Genomic DNA, 16,373 nt, shown 5'->3' with positions numbered 1-16,373 from the left:
GATGGGCATGGACATTTTTTATTATAAACTAGTTCAGGAAATCCTTTATTAAATTGTAGTATCTGGTAGGGCAGTGGTTCCCAAACTTTTTGTGCCCAAGCCAAGGCACACCAAAGGACAAGTAAAAATCTCAAGGCACACCTATTGTGCAAAATAGCCCTTATAACACGTGTTATCACTCATATCATGTAAAATATCTGTAAATGTGCATAATTATTTACTAATGCCAAATAAAATGTGACAAAGACAACTATATTACTCATGAAATATTTATTAACGAAATATTTCAGAAATTAATTTGAAACTTTATCAAATTAGGCTTCATCAAAGCAGCAACACACTCATTTAAACCAGACAGGTCACAACATTAAAAATGAGGCAAAGGAAACTCAGCAGAAATTCAGCACAGAGAACTGTCAATGCAAGGAAGCTGCATTATCCATGGTCCTGAACTACAAATTATAAATGTAACATTTCAGCAATCAGCATTGAAACATTTTGCCGATTTACAAATTAGTGAGATACATGTGCCTGTCGGGGCGCACAGGATTTTTTAATCCTTGGTGGCACTGAGGAGAGGGCCACTCGCAAGTCCTGTTCAACAGAGAGCCGTGACCTCCTGTTGTTCTTCATGTAAATCAGAGTAGAGAACACCAACTCCAGAGATGGGGTCGTTACTAAAAAAATGTAATATATGACATATTACTTAAATAAAATAATATATTAAACTACTTCGTTACTATCTACATAAAGTAACTCGTTACTTTACTCGCCGAGCACGTACGAACTGCGCATGCGTGAGTGGCAATAATCTTCCTTACCAGCAGGCGGCGGTAGTGTGTATTTGTCATTCAAAACAGGCAACAACCGGAAGACAGAGAAGAAGAACAGACGTGATATAAACAAAAAAGCATGTGTTCTTTGCAGGTGTTTGTTGAGGTTTGACGTGGTGTTTACAGCAGTGGATAACAGCTTCTGGCCTGGACACAGTTTGCACCTCACCGTCACATTCCTGTCTATTCTTCGGACGAACTCAAAATAATGGGCATACCTCCACCCATGGAAAGTTATCGCTGACTCAGCCATGTTTATGCAGCACTGCACGTGGAGATGTGGACGCGCAAGTCGCGCAGATTACGTACATATAAACCTACAAAGTACTGATATAGTAAATGAAAGAAATATTATTTTTGTGTAGTTGTATATTGCAATAATAACGTATGGTTGTCACAAAATCCCACGGCACACCCGGACTTGCCTCACGGCACACCGTTTGGGAACCACTGTGGTAGGGTATACAATAAATCATGTTGTATATAAATAATGTGTTTATTATATTAAAATGATATAAAATTGAAATGTGCACTAATCAAACCATGAGTTATCCATTTAACTTAGATTACATTTGACTTACAATGTAACAAAGCTAAGATATTGTGTCTTATCTGCATATCACATCACATACTACTACTCAAAGCATGTGTATAAAAATGAGCTCAGACAAATACACTTTAAAAAAAGGATCTTGAGTTTTAGAAAAAGTAGTGCAATATTTATTTATTGGTCAATCATTTGCAGTTGCTAGGATAAGTACAGCATACATTTCTTATTCATCAGTCAGTTTCTGCATTAACAGCATATTTTTGTTCCAACACAGTAGTTACACAGAAGAAACCCCTCACATTGTTCAAATGCTGTTAATATATCAATCAAATACTAAATGTAACAATGCATTAGTTATTTTGTAAGTAATTACTTGTTAACTTCCTCTAAAGTTAGTGAGTTTAGCATGCATACAGACAAAATGCTTGCTTGAAGTTATCCGAGAGAACAAAAAAAAGGGAATTAAATGAAGCAATAATTACATAGTTCTTCAACAACTGTTATATTTAACAGGTTATTTGTTTCTTCCATTGAAAAGCAGTATGTTAGGAATGTTTGACAATCACTAAACTAAAATTACAACAAACTGCTTCTCAACCTACATTTAATTTCATACCAACCTGGAAATGACTGTTTGTCAAGTAAGGCATTGGAGGCTGAAAGATATTCTGAGTTAAGTGTGCAACGATGAACGATTGGCCGGCAGAATACGCTTCAGTTTTTAAGATGAATGGTAGTAGCTCCATTCTGAGATCAAACAGTGGTCCCCTACATGTTAGGGCTCTTTCATAGGGTCACTTTCTACATATCATTATTACATTTTTGTCTTTAAAGAAACAAATATTAAAATACTGATTGCATGGTGTCTCAAACCCCAATGTAACAACAACTTTCCTATATCATTTTGGAATTTCCATTTCAATGCTGATTTTCCAGTCCCGTGCAGGAGCCCTATGAAACAGGAAAATACTATTTCTTGTTCTCTTGTTCTCTTACTGCTTCAGGACAGGAAGCTCCATGGGCTTGAAGAAGGCCTGGGCCATCCCCATGGCAAACATGTACACTTTACTGTCCACCACGATGTCTTCTTTCTTCAGAAGAACTGCCCCATAAAACAAGGAAGTGAGTTAGTGGGTTTTTTGTTGTCTAAATGCTAATATTACCCACTGGAAAAAAGTAAAAGCCTCACCATCTATTTTTGACTGGAATTCATCAAGAGGTAGCAGAACGACTTCGACAAATTCTGCAAAGAGAGGGTTAAGGCTCATGTGATTTTTTGCTTTATGAGAGAAAATGATTATTTCTGATAGAATAAGGAACAAAACTCACCTCCATCCCCTGTAGAAGAGCAAAGGAGAACAACATTATTTAGGTTTTTTTATATTTCAGACGAGCTACTGTTCTTATTGGTAGGATTTGTGTTAGTATTAAAATGTAGGTCGAACCCAAGAGAACAAATTAAGTGACAATTATGTGACCTGAGAAATAATTTGATTGTACGGGCGAATTTATGGAATAAGTGAGCATTAATGATGATGTGTACAAAAAGATCAAATGTGTATTTAGAAAAGTTAGTAAAGCTAAAATGAATGCTTCCTGTCTTCTCACCGAGCTGCTGTGTTGGGTTGATGTTCTCTCCTTCATCTCCGTTGATGTTCACCATGACGATCTGGGTGGTGCAGTTAGACAGGCCGGGGTCCAGACAGGTCACTGCAATCAACACCATATTTAATGCTCACAACATATGTTCCCAAAACAAAAAAGTTCACATTGCGCCACACACACACACACACACACACACCTGGAGTGACTCCCACTACTTCTCCTCTGAATCCGGTCTCTTCTTTCAGCTCCCTCAGCGCAGCAACCTCTGCACTCTCCCCCTCGTCAATGAGCCCTGAGCACACAGACACCGTGTCACATGATCAGCTACATATACAATTGAAAGACTTTTTTTATCATGTGTAACCTTCTGACCTGCAGGAAACTCCAGAGTGTAGCTTCCCATAGGAGGACGAAACTGCTTCACCATCACAACACAGTCCTTATGGAGCGTGCGCTTCAGCAGGGCGATGACTCCAACAGCTGTGGGGCGGGGGGGAAGTGTTACAGCCTGCAAACTCCATTTTAATTAAGATTACACTGAGGGGCTAACACATACCATCTGCACTTGGATTGGTGAGCCTCGTCGTCCTTTTCACGGTTTCCCAGGTTCTGGTGGAGGAAAACAGGATGAAGTGTTAGCGGGAAACTTGTGTGATGATGAAGTGGTGTCAGTCGTAGAGCGGACAGTACCTGGTGCTTCCGGAACGGTCCACATAGGTCATCTTCTCCAGCTTCAGCCATTGTCCTGCTGCCATGAGCTGAAACAGATGAAGTGATGCTACTCAATAATCACATTCCTCTACGGCCAATCAATGTCACAAGTAACCAGCAGAAGCTTTCCTACAGAGCAGCGTGAGTACTGAAAGCTTAAAAGCTATCGAAATGAATAAATTAAAATCATTGTACTCATGTAATGATTTTTAAAATGATCAATCAAAGGGCCAATTTGGTTTGAATTGTGTAATAGTGTCTACTTTAGAAGATATTCCTCAGTGGTGTGCATGACAAATCAGTAATATCTTTAAAATGAGTTTGAAATATATAATATGCTGCTTTGCATTGCTTGATATTACACATTGATGAGTTAGGATAGGGGATAATAGTTGGTAAAGAATATGAGTTTATGAGAAATTATAAGTTATAGTTTATACACACAAATAAAGCCTGAAAATAGACGCAGTGTTACCTCTTCTTTCACTACGTGTGGAGCACAAGTCTCTTTAGAGGCCTCAGGGTTGCTCATTTTCACTCTCTGGATATCTGCAAACGGAGGAAAGGCGAGTGAGAAAGCTTCGAATATGTTGATTACAAGTTAAGCTATACAACTAATCAGATTTAACAAAAACCACCGAGCTGTGATCATGGGATGGAAAATTAGCCAAACTTTGAGCTTTTCTCTTCGGGTACTTGTGTATACCCATTACCTAGATGCTTACAGTCAGCTATACTGCCAGAGATCGTGTATTTTATACTTACACTAATCATACATTAGAAATGAACAAACTAAACTGAACTCACGTGAAATCCCAACCGCAATGAATTGAGAGAAAGAGATAATACATAGGAAGCGATGAGTCACTCTGCATCCACTTCCGGAGACTAGTTGTATTCCTCAGTAAGGGAACATAAATAGTTTTAATCCCAACTAACTACTTATATTGTATAATTTAATTCTGCATTTTCAAAGGCATTCAATAGCACACCAATACATGCAACGAAAAAAATAACTATTATTTTATGTATCTACTTTGATTTTAGGATCCTGCTATTGTGCATTGGCTCTCTGTCAAGGCTTGACTACAGCCATTGTTAGTGTTATTAGTAAGTTTAATCTAGCACTAATTAAATGTAATATCAAAATAATGTCTGAAATGTTTATTAATGGTGTAATCAGTATCTCATGTCGTGTATTTGGAAAAGTAAAAATGTGTGCTCTGAACAAAGCAAATGTAGTTTTTTAAGGTGCTGAGTGAATCTTCTTCAATAAACGATCTATGTCCCAAATTCACCGACCACGCCCACACGTACGTCTCACAAAAGCTTCCCCTTCTGTAAACACATATATATTACACAATTCTATAAATAAAGCTCATTTTGTTTACCAATTTGATTAAAATGCAATAAAATACATTCATAGCAGCGTGAATGGAAAGCAGTGCTGCCTAAAATGGTCAATATATTAAATAACAATGGTCCGGCGACATTTAGGGACCAGGAGTTCGGAAGATATATACTGTTGCACTCTTTTACATTTCAGGATATTGCAGCATGAAGAAGGAGCAAGTGGCCAACTGTCAGTTTTCGGTTTGGTATCCAATATTCAAGAAACATACGATTAAAAGGTAAACAGCAAATGTTTGTACAGAAAGTCCCGGACAAATGCACATTGTTGTTGCTGTAAAAGCTAGCGCTAGTCCATTTAACCGAAGGCTAACGCAGCTACTTGCCTGTCTTTCTATTTATTATCGTGTGTATTATAACATCATTTTGTTCTGGGCAGCTCCATTAAACCCATTTCTTCTTCTCATGTCTGTTATTTCTTTTCTTTTTTTGCAGTGTGATTCTCCCGCTGCCTCAAAATGTAATAGAGTATTTACTGGACGATGGCACACTGGTAGTCTCTGGAAGGTAGGGACCCTTATTCATGCATCATAGCAAACAGGCCACGAGACCTTAAGCAGTTCCATTTACAACACACATTTTCTCCATCTCATAATATGAATCCTGCTAAATCATTATTTTCTGCTTTCTTTTCTGTCAGTGGCCATGACAATGTGCACAATAACAACAGCAACTCGGACGAAGAAGAGGACATTCAGGTACAGAGACCAAGGCTATTTTCACTATTTGTCCATTTATAAATACATCCTCTAAAGCAGGGGTGCCCAACCTTTTTTGAACCGAGAGCTACTTTTAAAGTTGCCAGTCTGCCGAGATCTACCAGTCCAAATAGAGAGGCGTAGCCATTACTGACAGCCTACTACCAGGTAAATACACACTTCTACTTGTATAAAACTGACCTTCGTACAATTAATACTTCATAAAATACTGCAGATCCTTTATCTTACCTCTTTCTAATCTACACACATACAAGTATTTAACTGAAGTTACACAACAGTGTTGTTGATACGGAGTTGGAGTTTATTCACACGTCACTACAGTGGGTAATGTTTTCAAGAAACATTGAACAGTGCTGCCACATATGACACAGGAAAAAAGAAAAGACTCTGAACCCTTTCTTTGTCATTATATAAAAATAGTGTTGCTACAAAAGTATAAATGAGGCTTACTTATAAGACAACTGAGATCTGAAGCTACAGGAATCTGCTGCCAAAGTGCAATAAAAAAGACAAAATTAATAAAATCAAACAATTTTTTTGTTGCATTTTAGTAGAATATAAAAATAAATGCCTTTTTAAAATAGGATGCAAGCAACACTAGTTTCTTAACCTGAATTGATAACAGACTATAATCAATTTAAGTTTGCATTCTTATACCATTTTGTACAATAATTATAATGAATAAGTTCAAACAAACTAAAACGTACAGCTGATTAATAACGGTATCTAACTTGAGATTTTATCAAAAACCTGTTGAAATGCTACTGTTTTTTACTGTCCCCCAAAAGCGCGTCGCAGCCTCCAGGAATACTTCTTTCACAACTTCGCCGTCTTTGAAAGACTTCATGTGTTTCGCAAGAACGTGACTTGACACGATAAGATGCTATGGTAGCAGCCTTGCTCTTGTTGTTGGGCCTGGTGAAAATGGACTGCTGTGCATTTAGCTGTCCTTTCAGGCCCCTCCCCTTTTGGAGCGTAGGGCAGAATTAGGAGGGAATTCCGTCTCGTAGCGTTTGTGCACTGTTTTGAAATGCTGCTCCGAAATTACCCTTCTTCGATAAAGCTACGCTCGCATTGCAGATGAGACAGATGGACTTTGAATTGGAATAAATACAAAAATAATCAAACCTCCCACTCGGAGTGACAATTATATGTTTTGCTTCTGCCATAATTGCGGTCTTGTTTGTGTGCGGACTGTCACTCCTGTTGACACGGACAACGTCAGCGAAATAGTGCCCACTGCCCACTAGCCACGCCCCGACACATGGGGTCATGCCGGCCAATCACAAAGCTTTGATGCGTTCAAGTGCATTATTCTAGCACAGGAAGATTATGTTATAGGACATTAACGATAAAACAGAATATTGTTGTTCTATTTTTAGACACATCTCGCGATCGACTGGGAATCTCCCGGTCGATCGCGATCGACTGGTTGGGCACCCCTGCTCTAAAGTCATACCTATCTTATCACTTCAAATATATATAGATATCACAGTAAATCCCAACATGCATTTAATTTAGCTGTTTCTTCTCCTCCCTCCAGTGGTCAGACGATGAGACAACCACCACTGCCACTGTACGTACATTGAATGTTGATCTGTGCCCAATCAAATGTAGCATTTATTGACTGCCTAATGAAATGTGTTTTGCAGTCTATATTAGCATGAGCTGGTCAGTTTCCTAACTCACTTTATGCTACTGCTCTCTGCATTTTACAGTAATACCATTCTTTCTTTTCATACACATTTTATAATTCAGTAGTTGTGACTGCCATGTTATGATGATGTTGTTGTGTGTCTTCTAGGCACCTGAGTTCCCAGAATTCACTTCCAAAGTGCTGGAGGCCATAAACGCTCTTGGCGGGCGTGTCTTCCCCAAACTCAACTGGAGCGCTCCACGGGTAAATAAAACTGCACTCAAATGAAAAACTGTATGCCTGCTTCATTTTCACTGGCAGAGTAATTCATTGATAAGAAAATATACCTTTAAAAAAAAAAAAAAAAAAAAAAAACTTAACCTGTGTTTTTTGCTCCACTTCATTATTGGACACAACTTAACAATGCTTTTTTGTGTGTTTGTGTGTGTCAGGATGCTAACTGGATTGCTCTGAACAGTTCCCTGCAGTGTGACAGCCTCCGTGATATATTCCTGCTCTTCAAAAGTTCTGACTTCATCACTCACGACCTCACGCAGCCGTAAGCCTCTCCTCCCAACGACATCAACACACACATTTCGCATTTAGATGGCAACCGATATCCACAGCGTGCTTGCGTGGGCCTGAGTAGAGAAGTCAATCTGATATATTCTATTTAATATGTTCAAAACAAACTTGTTGAGGTGACGTTTGCAGTGAAAATAGAAATAGAAATTATAATCAGATCAGAATCAATAAACAACCCTTATGATGCTACATACACATTTTGTATAGGGATTGTAACTTAATTTCTTTCTGCAGATTCCTTCAATGTAGTGACCAGGACTCTCCAGATCCAGTCATTAACTATGAGGTATTTTAACTCTAGAGTATTTTGATTAGCTTGTGTTTTGATCTGTTGTTCTGATGCAATTACAAAGTCACTTTTTCTAGGAAGGAAAATCTGTTATATTATCAACATGTAGTTAGACTTGACCACCTCCTCCATGTTGAAATAGGTGCAATGTTCATTGTTATTGAGTAATCCTGTAATATCTGTGCTGTCCTCAGCTGGTCCTGAGAAAGTGGAGTGAGCTGATTCCTGGCGGAGAGTTTCGCTGCTTCGTCAGAGAAAACAAACTGATCGGTAAAAACTCTGCGCTCACTATTCATTCTGGATTTTTGGAAAGAAAATCAATATACTAATTAAGCAGTGATTGCTATCAACCAATTATGTAATAAAACCCTGATCATGTTCTGCTAATTCATTTTACTTCACTACAACCAAGAAAAACATGTACTTTTTACTACGCTACATTAGTCTGACATTAATCACTAGTTACTTACCTAGATCAACAGAAAATAATCAACTAAAACGTTCTGATTTATTATATAGAATCTGAACATTACATTACACTACATAGTAATCAATAGATATAAGCACAACATTTACAAACTGGGATTTAATACAATAATATAGTTTTATTTTCTGCAGAATGAATGCTTTAACCTTTGGTTCCTTCGCTATATTTCGGTGCTGATACCTTTTCTTAAAGGGCCCCTCCCTATTATGCAAATGCTCAGGTTCATATTTGTATTTTCTTCCTCTACTGTGACATGTTTACATGCTTTTAATGTTCAAAGATTTCTTTATTTTTCTCATACTGCCTGTGCTGCAGCAACTCTTTTCACCCTGCTCTGATTGGTTAGCTCAGTGGTTCCCAACCTTTTTTCCCAAGAGCCCCCCCAAATGACTCCTGTTGGAAGGGCCGCCCCCCCCCCACACACACACACACACACACACACTCACGGGAGGGGGGGCGCAACAGTGGTATTTAAAGTTTAAAAGTCTCAAAAATGCTACAACTACTGTCACAAACTGGATGAATGTGAAGTATTTTGTTAAAGGAGGATGAAAGCGTAATTAAGGAGCACTATTGGAGTGACTTTGATGGTTATTGGACTCAGGATTAACTCATTTGGATTCCCGCTGTATGAAGAAATGAAAGGACGGCGGAAACAATTCACAAAGGGATTAAACTGTTTAAAACACATGCTCAAAGTAAGCCGGATTTTGCCGATGTGTTTATGTGGATTCAAAAGTCGTAAATAATCTACATGGAGGAGACCGAATCTGATCGGAGCAACTGTGACAAATAATCCAACTGAAACCGGCATGGACAATGACTATGTTTTAAAAATGCGCTTATCCAGCAAAGCCCGGTTTGGACACTTTACGGGCAGAAGAAACATTTCTATTAAAGAAAGAATTATACATTTTTGTATTTTTATGCCTTTAATACTAACTTGAATTTTTATTCAAATTAATTAATCAATTATTTTTTGTATTGTAATGAAGAGACAAGGCTTTTAGTGACAATCATGTATTGAGTTACAATTATATGTAAAAAAAAAAAAGTCTAAATATCATATTTGGCCTCAAATCATCTGAGGCCTGGCGCCCCCCCTGCGATCTCTGGCGCCCCCCAGGTTGGGAACCACTGGGTTAGCTGGTCGGCTCTGTTGTGATTGGTCAACCACTTAGAGATGTCCCAGCCCTTAGCCATCACATACAATGAGCTATAGCACTGGTCGATTTAATAAGCGTGAGTGTTACGGAGTGATGTCACCAGGTGTTTTTCTAGAGAAACTACCTCTGGAGGGAACTTTAGGATTTTAGCCTTTGCAGACCATTGACACTAAAACCTATAAAACACACTACAGGACAGGGAACACCCCAACAAGCATAACGGGGCCCCTTTAAGTAACATGTTGTATGACGGACTAACAGAGTATTTAAACAATACCCCTGCTGTTAACCAAACAATGCATCTCTGAGCCACTCAATTGGATTAGCATGCTGGATTTGTACAGAGCTGAGCTGAATATGTCTGAAATGGGAATTAGTTTGATTGCTATAGGTATAGTGTTTAATGCTCGACCTGTCAGAGCTCCCCTCATGGTGTGTGTCTGTGTTGGCAGCTATCTCCCAGAGGGACTACACACAGTATTACCATCACGTGTTGAAGCAGGAGGAGCAGGTCAGTCACGCCATCCAGGAGTTCTTTAGCCAGCACGTCCAGTACAACTTCCCTGACGAAGACTGTGAGTGTTTCCCCTCCTCTGTCTGTGCCAAGCTCCACTAACACACAGCAGGAAAAGCAGAAAACACAGATCCAATGTGTCTCTATTCAACGTGTGTTGATGTAAATGTAAGATGACTGTGTTTCTGTTTTACAGTTGTGTTTGACGTCTACAGAGATAGTGAGGTGAGCACACTGGTGCATTTTGACATAGTCCACTTTAAAATAGTCACTCTCAAACTGAGTTACACTTCTGTTTGTGTGTGTGTGTGTTGCAGGGCAGGGTGTGGCTGATAGACCTGAACCCCTTCGGAGCGCTCACAGACTCTCTGCTCTTCAGCTGGGAGGAGCTGAGGTCAGGAGGGGAGATCTCCCAGCAACAGGTGAGCTTTCATGACACGCTCTCTAAAAACAGACTTCATTGTGCGGAGCTTCACAAAGGCTCAGAAGAGAATCAAAGTATTTGTAGTGAGGGTGAACTTAGGCCGCTCTTAGTTCTCCTAAATCAGAAGTTCAACCTGTTTTATGGTGACTCTATTTTTCTGTGCAGGAGGGCCCGGCGTTCCGCTGCACCACCAGCGAGGTGACGGTGCAGCCCAGCCCCTGTCTGAGCTACAGAATCCCTCGGGACTTTGTGGACCTCTCCACAGGAGAAGATGCCTACAAACTCATGGACTTCCTCAAACTGGTAAGAGCCAGTTTTTCTGCAACACAACACTATGTCATTGTCCATTATGCTACACAAGGTAATGGAACAGGACAAAGTACATTTCTGTAGTCGTACATTGTATTGTCATTAATGTTAAACGACAAAGACAGTAGTGAGCATATGTTCAGAGTCAGAGTACATCATTTATCCTGGGGGAAATTGTGTTCGATTTTTGAATGAAGTAAATAAAAGATGAAAAAAGAATACAAGCATTTATGAAAACATAAGAATGTGCAATAAAATAATGACATTTCATAAAGTTCAGAAATGAAAAAATTATATAAATATTTATATTTTACTAAAAAGTCACATTTTAAAATGTCCAATAAAATACAAAATAATATAAATATTTGTATTTACTAAAAAGTCAAATTTAAAATGTCTAATGAAAGATAAAATAAATAAAAAATATTCATATTGACATAAGGAGTAACAAAGAAAATGTCCAATACATTTGAATACAAATATTGATATTAACATAAGAAATCTAAATAAAATGTCCAATAAAAGATAAAAATAGAATTCAAAATATTTATTTAAACACAAGAAATTATACATATTTTACTACAATACTTCATGGAAATATATCTACTAGTGTATTAGCATTAATAAGATACTATTGCTGAATTGCACAGTCTAAAAGGGTTTGGCTGCTGACAGTAAAGTGTGACCTCTCCTTTACAGAAGAAAAGCCAACAGGAAGCTTCTGAGGAAGAGGAGGAAGAGGGAAACGCTCCAAAGTGAATCTGAAGCCCTCCACACGATGTCGTCTGCATGACTCTCCACCCTCTGTCCTGCTAGAGCTTATTTTTCCTTTCAGCCTGTGAGCGATACGTGCTGTACGTGCTCTTTGAACATCTGTCTGGTGTTAGTCTAATGGAACATGCTACATTAGCGCAGCATGCTAACTGCTCTCTGAGGACTCATGTTCTACTCGGACACTGCTGAGCCGTCCAGCACTTTATTAAGGGGGGGGCTGTTACTGCTGCGGGATGTATTCTCTCACACTGTGTAGAACGGCTGATTTTATACTTTGAAATAAGTGTGTATAATAGTTTGAGTGTCTTTCTTGCTGCATATTGTCTGGATTTAAAAGGAACTCACACATTGAATTGAACTAGTCTGTTGTGAGGCTGTGACAGATCCAACACTAACGCTGTTTGTCACCTTACATTTCCCCCCCCCCTCCTCCTCCATCTCTCCCTGCCTATCCCCTCTGAACACTTTTGACACACTCATTGCTCCGAAGTCGCTCAAGGCACTCTTTCCCAGTCCACTTTTCCCATCATGCATCGCTGTAGACTGTTGCTTCGAAAGAACACCATTAAACTTGTTGTCGTGTATCGGCTCGGCTGTCAGTCTGGGGGAGGGGGGGGGATTGTTCTTTTTACCGCAGCAGCTCTCATTACGCCAGGAGCTAATGAGCTGTGTGCGCACACAGCAGGGCACTTCATTTCGGCTCGGTTTTTTTCTTCATTCCTGGCAGAGCAATTACAGTGTGATGGAAAGAGCCGGTGTGATCAGAGTACACCTCCTCAGTGTACGAGGGAATAGCGTGGGGTGCGTTGCACATTGATCATCATTTGAAATAAAATCGGCCTGTAAACAAAGCACCAGAACAGCAGCAGGTGAGGATAGGCTTCACTGTTTACCAGTAATACAGATTTAGGCCAACGATGAACTCCAATCTTTCTACCAAGAATCGTAATGTGAGAAAGATGATAATACAAAAAGAATCCATTTCATTTAGTGAATTGTAAAGATGAAATAAATTGCTGCTTTATCGCGTTGTTGTGTTCATAGTTTGCTGGCTGGGGGCAGATAATGCTGCTTTAAAGCTAGACTTTGTTTACTTACATACCCTGAGTTTTAGATAGTAGATATATACATCAGCATTACTCAGAGGTATCAATAATCTTATTAAAAAAGTCAATCTGGGAGTAAGCATCTCTAAAGATTCAAAGGAATTGTATACACTACATTTCAACACTTCTAAATCAGGAAAATAAAAGAGATATAAAAATAGATGGAACCTAATCCCAATGCTGAGCTTTGGATCACGAATAGAATCAGTGGAAATGAACATCCTATAGGCTCTTATACCTTTCCAGAATAACCAATTGAAATCACAGACCGAGCAGTTTAACGAATGGGATAAAACCATATCAAGGTACATTTGGCAAGGGAAGAAACCAAGGATTAGATTCTGTACTCTTCAACTAGCAAAAAACAAGGGATGAGTATCGCTCCCCTGCTTGAAGGACTACTATCAGCCCAATTAAGAAGCTTGTTTCTGCTGGTGCAAGCAGACTACAGAGCTAGATGGAAAGAAATTGAGAATAATATATTGGGAGGAGTACCAATCAAGGGCAAGGTTAGGGGATAAAATACATGTTAAAAACTTACTGGAAAAAGATAACCGCTGGATAAACCTCTCTTTAAAATGATGGTTAGGGTCCTTACCAGGAGTGACTTGCTGGAGGAAATGAAGATATTAAGATGGTGCTCACATGACCTTGAGTTCACCCCGAGCAAGCTAGATACAAAATGTACAGGTTGGGCCAAACATGACCTTAACTTCATACTGCAATTTTTCAGTAAGGAACCATGACCGATTTTCAAAACACTAAAAAAACGATATGGGTTGAATAACGGAGATTTTTTTAGATTCTACAGGTACGCCACTACTTAAAACAGTTTTCTGTCAGACAGTCAGAAGGCCACTTGAAAATCCTTTATTAATAGTTTTCACCAGTGCATACACATCAGACACAGGGATGAAAGTCATCTCAAAACTTTACAAAGCTCTTCAAGATATTAAAAAGGGAAATACTTTCTACATAAAACACAAATGGAAAAACGAAACCAAAAAAAGTATCCCTGACAAAGTCTGGACAAATGACTGTACTTGTCAATGGAAGATCTCTAGCTCAGGCACCTACAGGATGTTCAGTTGGAAGATGCTGAGCAGGTACTTTTTCAGCCCTGCTCAGTCATCACATCATCTAGGGCCCCCCAGCTGCTGGAGGAAATGTCACTACTAGCTAGCACATCACTACCATTTGTTTTGGACTTGCCCTTTAATAGTAACTTTTTGGCAAAAGATCCATTTAGAAATCGAAATAATACTACAGGAAAAAATCCCATTAAACTGGGACGAATTTCTATTTGGGCTCGTACATTCAATTTCCACAAACCTTAAAAGAAAACTATTATTTGGAATTCTTACTGTTGCAGCAAAAAAAGCAATAACTAGAAAATGGCTCAAAGCGGACATCCCTTCCCTTGACAACTGGTAAGAAAAAATCCATGAAATGTATGTTATGGAAATAATTACTTTCCTCATGAGGCTTCAAGAAAACACATTTGAGGAATATGGAAAAAGTGGAGAATTTACATATCCCAATGACGACCATCTCTTGTTGGACTGTGCTTCTATATACCGATTGAATGTATATGTATAGCTGTGTATGTATGTGTGTATGTATATGTGTGTGTGTATATATGTATGTTGATATATATGCATATATAGTTGTATGTATATGTGTGTGAATGTCTGTGTACATACAGTGGGGCAAAAAAGTATTTAGTCAGCCACCAATTGTGCAAGTTCTCCCACTTAAGATGAGAGAGGCCTGTAATTTTCATCCTAGGTACACTTCAACTATGAGAGACAGAATGGGGGGAAAGAATCCAGGAAATCACATTGTAGGATTGTTAATTAATTAATTGATCAATTCCTCTGTAAAATATGTATTTGGTCACCTACAAACAAACAAGATGTATGGCTCTCACAGACCTGTAACTTCTTCTTTAAGAGCCTCCTCTGTCCTCCACTTGTTAACTGTATTAATGGCACCTGTTTGAACTTGTTATCAGTATAAAGGACACCTGTCCACAACCTCAAACAGTTACACTCCAAACTCCACTATGGCCAAGACCAAAGAGCTGTCAAAGGACACCAGAAACAAAATTGTAGACCTGCACCAGGCTGGGAAGACTGAATCTGCAATAGGTAAGCAGCTTGGTGTGAGGAAATCAACTGTGGGAGCAATTATTAGAAAATGGAAGACATACAAGACCACTGATAATCTCCCTCGATCTGGGGCTCCACGCAAGATCTCACCCCGTGGGGTCAAAATGATCACAAGAACGGTGAGCAAAAATCCCAGAACCACACGGTTCAATGACCTGCAGAGAGCTGGGACCAAAGTAACAAAGGCTACCATCAGTAACACACTACGCCGCCAGGGACTCAAATCCTGCAGTGCCAGACGTGTCCCCCTGCTTAAGCCAGAACATGTCCAGGCCTGTCTGAAGTTTGCTAGAGAGCATTTAGATGATCCAGAAGAGGATTGGGAGAATGTCATATGGTCAGATGAAACCAAAATAGAACTTTTTGGTAAAAACTCAACTAGACGTGTTTGGAGGAGAAAGAATGCTGAGTTGCATCCAAAGAACACCATACCTACTGTGAAACATGGGGGTGGACACATCATGCTTTGGGGCTGTTTTTCTGCAAAGGGACCAGGACGACTGATCCGTGTAAAGGAAAGAATGAATGGGGCCATGTATCGTGAGATTTTGAGTGACAACCTCCTTCCATCAGCAAGGGCATTGAAGATTAAACGTGGCTGGGTCCTTTCAGCATGACAATGATCCCAAACCACACCGCCCGGGCAACGAAGGAGTGGCTTCGTAAGAAGCATTTCAAGGTCCTGGAGTGGCCTAGCCAGTCTCCAGATCTCAACCCCATAGAAAATCTTTGGAGGGAGTTGAAAGTCTGTGTTGCCCAGTGACAGCCCCAAAACATCACTGCTCTAGAGGAGATCTGCATGGAGGAATGGGCCAAAATACCAGCAACAGTGTGTGAAAACCTTGTGAAGACTTACAGAAAACGTTTGAACTCTGTCATTGCCAACAAAGGGTATATAACAAAGTATTGAGATGAACTTTTGTTATTGACCAAATACTTATTTTCCACCATAATTTGCAAATAAATTCTTTAAAAATCAGACAATGTGATTTTCTGGATTTTTTTTCTCATTTTGTCTCATAGTTGAAGTGTACCTAGGATGGAAATTAAATGACAGGCCTCTCTCATCTTTTTAAGTGGGAGA

General features: G+C 39.3%; 2 protein-coding genes across 6 annotated transcripts; one reads left to right on the top strand and one right to left on the bottom strand.

Annotated features, from left to right (window-relative positions):
• Positions 1-1,530: 1,530 nt before the first annotated feature.
• On the bottom strand, positions 1,531-4,587 carry nudt5 (nudix (nucleoside diphosphate linked moiety X)-type motif 5). Of its 4 annotated transcripts, none has more exons than XM_034225975.1 (10): positions 4,507-4,587; positions 4,175-4,248; positions 3,679-3,746; positions 3,545-3,597; positions 3,361-3,468; positions 3,185-3,280; positions 2,992-3,093; positions 2,713-2,721; positions 2,573-2,626; positions 1,531-2,485 (listed from the first exon to the last, which is right to left on the bottom strand). In XM_034225975.1, the coding sequence occupies exons 2-10, from the start codon at positions 4,229-4,231 to the stop codon at positions 2,376-2,378; spliced, it is 657 nt and encodes a 218-aa protein (XP_034081866.1). In that variant the 5' UTR covers positions 4,232-4,248; positions 4,507-4,587; the 3' UTR covers positions 1,531-2,375. The 4 variants fall into 4 exon arrangements, with proteins under 4 accessions (XP_034081866.1, XP_034081863.1, XP_034081862.1 ...); XM_034225972.1 differs by having other exon boundaries at positions 4,425-4,513; XM_034225971.1 differs by having other exon boundaries at positions 4,413-4,512.
• On the top strand, positions 3,444-12,596 carry cdc123 (cell division cycle 123 homolog (S. cerevisiae)). Of its 2 annotated transcripts, none has more exons than XM_034225969.1 (14): positions 3,444-3,840; positions 5,246-5,330; positions 5,545-5,616; positions 5,750-5,807; positions 7,372-7,404; positions 7,633-7,728; positions 7,917-8,023; positions 8,284-8,335; positions 8,533-8,608; positions 10,444-10,566; positions 10,702-10,730; positions 10,823-10,927; positions 11,095-11,232; positions 11,938-12,596. In XM_034225969.1, the coding sequence occupies exons 1-14, from the start codon at positions 3,801-3,803 to the stop codon at positions 11,995-11,997; spliced, it is 1,074 nt and encodes a 357-aa protein (XP_034081860.1). In that variant the 5' UTR covers positions 3,444-3,800; the 3' UTR covers positions 11,998-12,596. The 2 variants fall into 2 exon arrangements, with proteins under 2 accessions (XP_034081860.1, XP_034081861.1); XM_034225970.1 differs by lacking the exon at positions 3,444-3,840 and adding an exon at positions 5,086-5,158.
• Positions 12,597-16,373: the final 3,777 nt, after the last annotated feature.

This window comes from Gymnodraco acuticeps, unplaced genomic scaffold (genome assembly GCF_902827175.1).
Source record: "Gymnodraco acuticeps unplaced genomic scaffold, fGymAcu1.1, whole genome shotgun sequence".
In the NCBI taxonomy this organism is placed as follows: Eukaryota; Metazoa; Chordata; class Actinopteri; order Perciformes; family Bathydraconidae; genus Gymnodraco; species Gymnodraco acuticeps.
The sequence above is the reverse complement of the archived record's forward strand: the minus strand, read 5'-3'. Positions and strand labels throughout refer to the sequence as shown.

What these genes read in the sequence shown, in the direction of transcription:
- cdc123 (XM_034225969.1), top strand. Translation starts at nt 3,801, where the DNA reads ATGTCACAAGTAACCAGCAGAAGCTTTCCTACAGAGCAGC. An exon ending in AAGAAACATACGATTAAAAG is followed by an intron (nt 5,331 to 5,544) that starts GTAAACAGCAAA and finishes CTTTTTTTGCAG; the next exon opens with TGTGATTCTCCCGCTGCCTC. An exon ending in ACACTGGTAGTCTCTGGAAG is followed by an intron (nt 5,617 to 5,749) that starts GTAGGGACCCTT and finishes CTTTTCTGTCAG; the next exon opens with TGGCCATGACAATGTGCACA.
- nudt5 (XM_034225971.1), bottom strand. Translation starts at nt 4,473, where the DNA reads ATGATTAGTGTAAGTATAAAATACACGATCTCTGGCAGTATAGCTGAC. An exon ending in GACCGTTCCGGAAGCACCAG is followed by an intron (nt 3,598 to 3,678) that starts GTACTGTCCGCT and finishes TTCCTCCACCAG; the next exon opens with AACCTGGGAAACCGTGAAAA. An exon ending in ATTCCAGTCAAAAATAGATG is followed by an intron (nt 2,486 to 2,572) that starts GTGAGGCTTTTA and finishes TTTATGGGGCAG; the next exon opens with TTCTTCTGAAGAAAGAAGAC.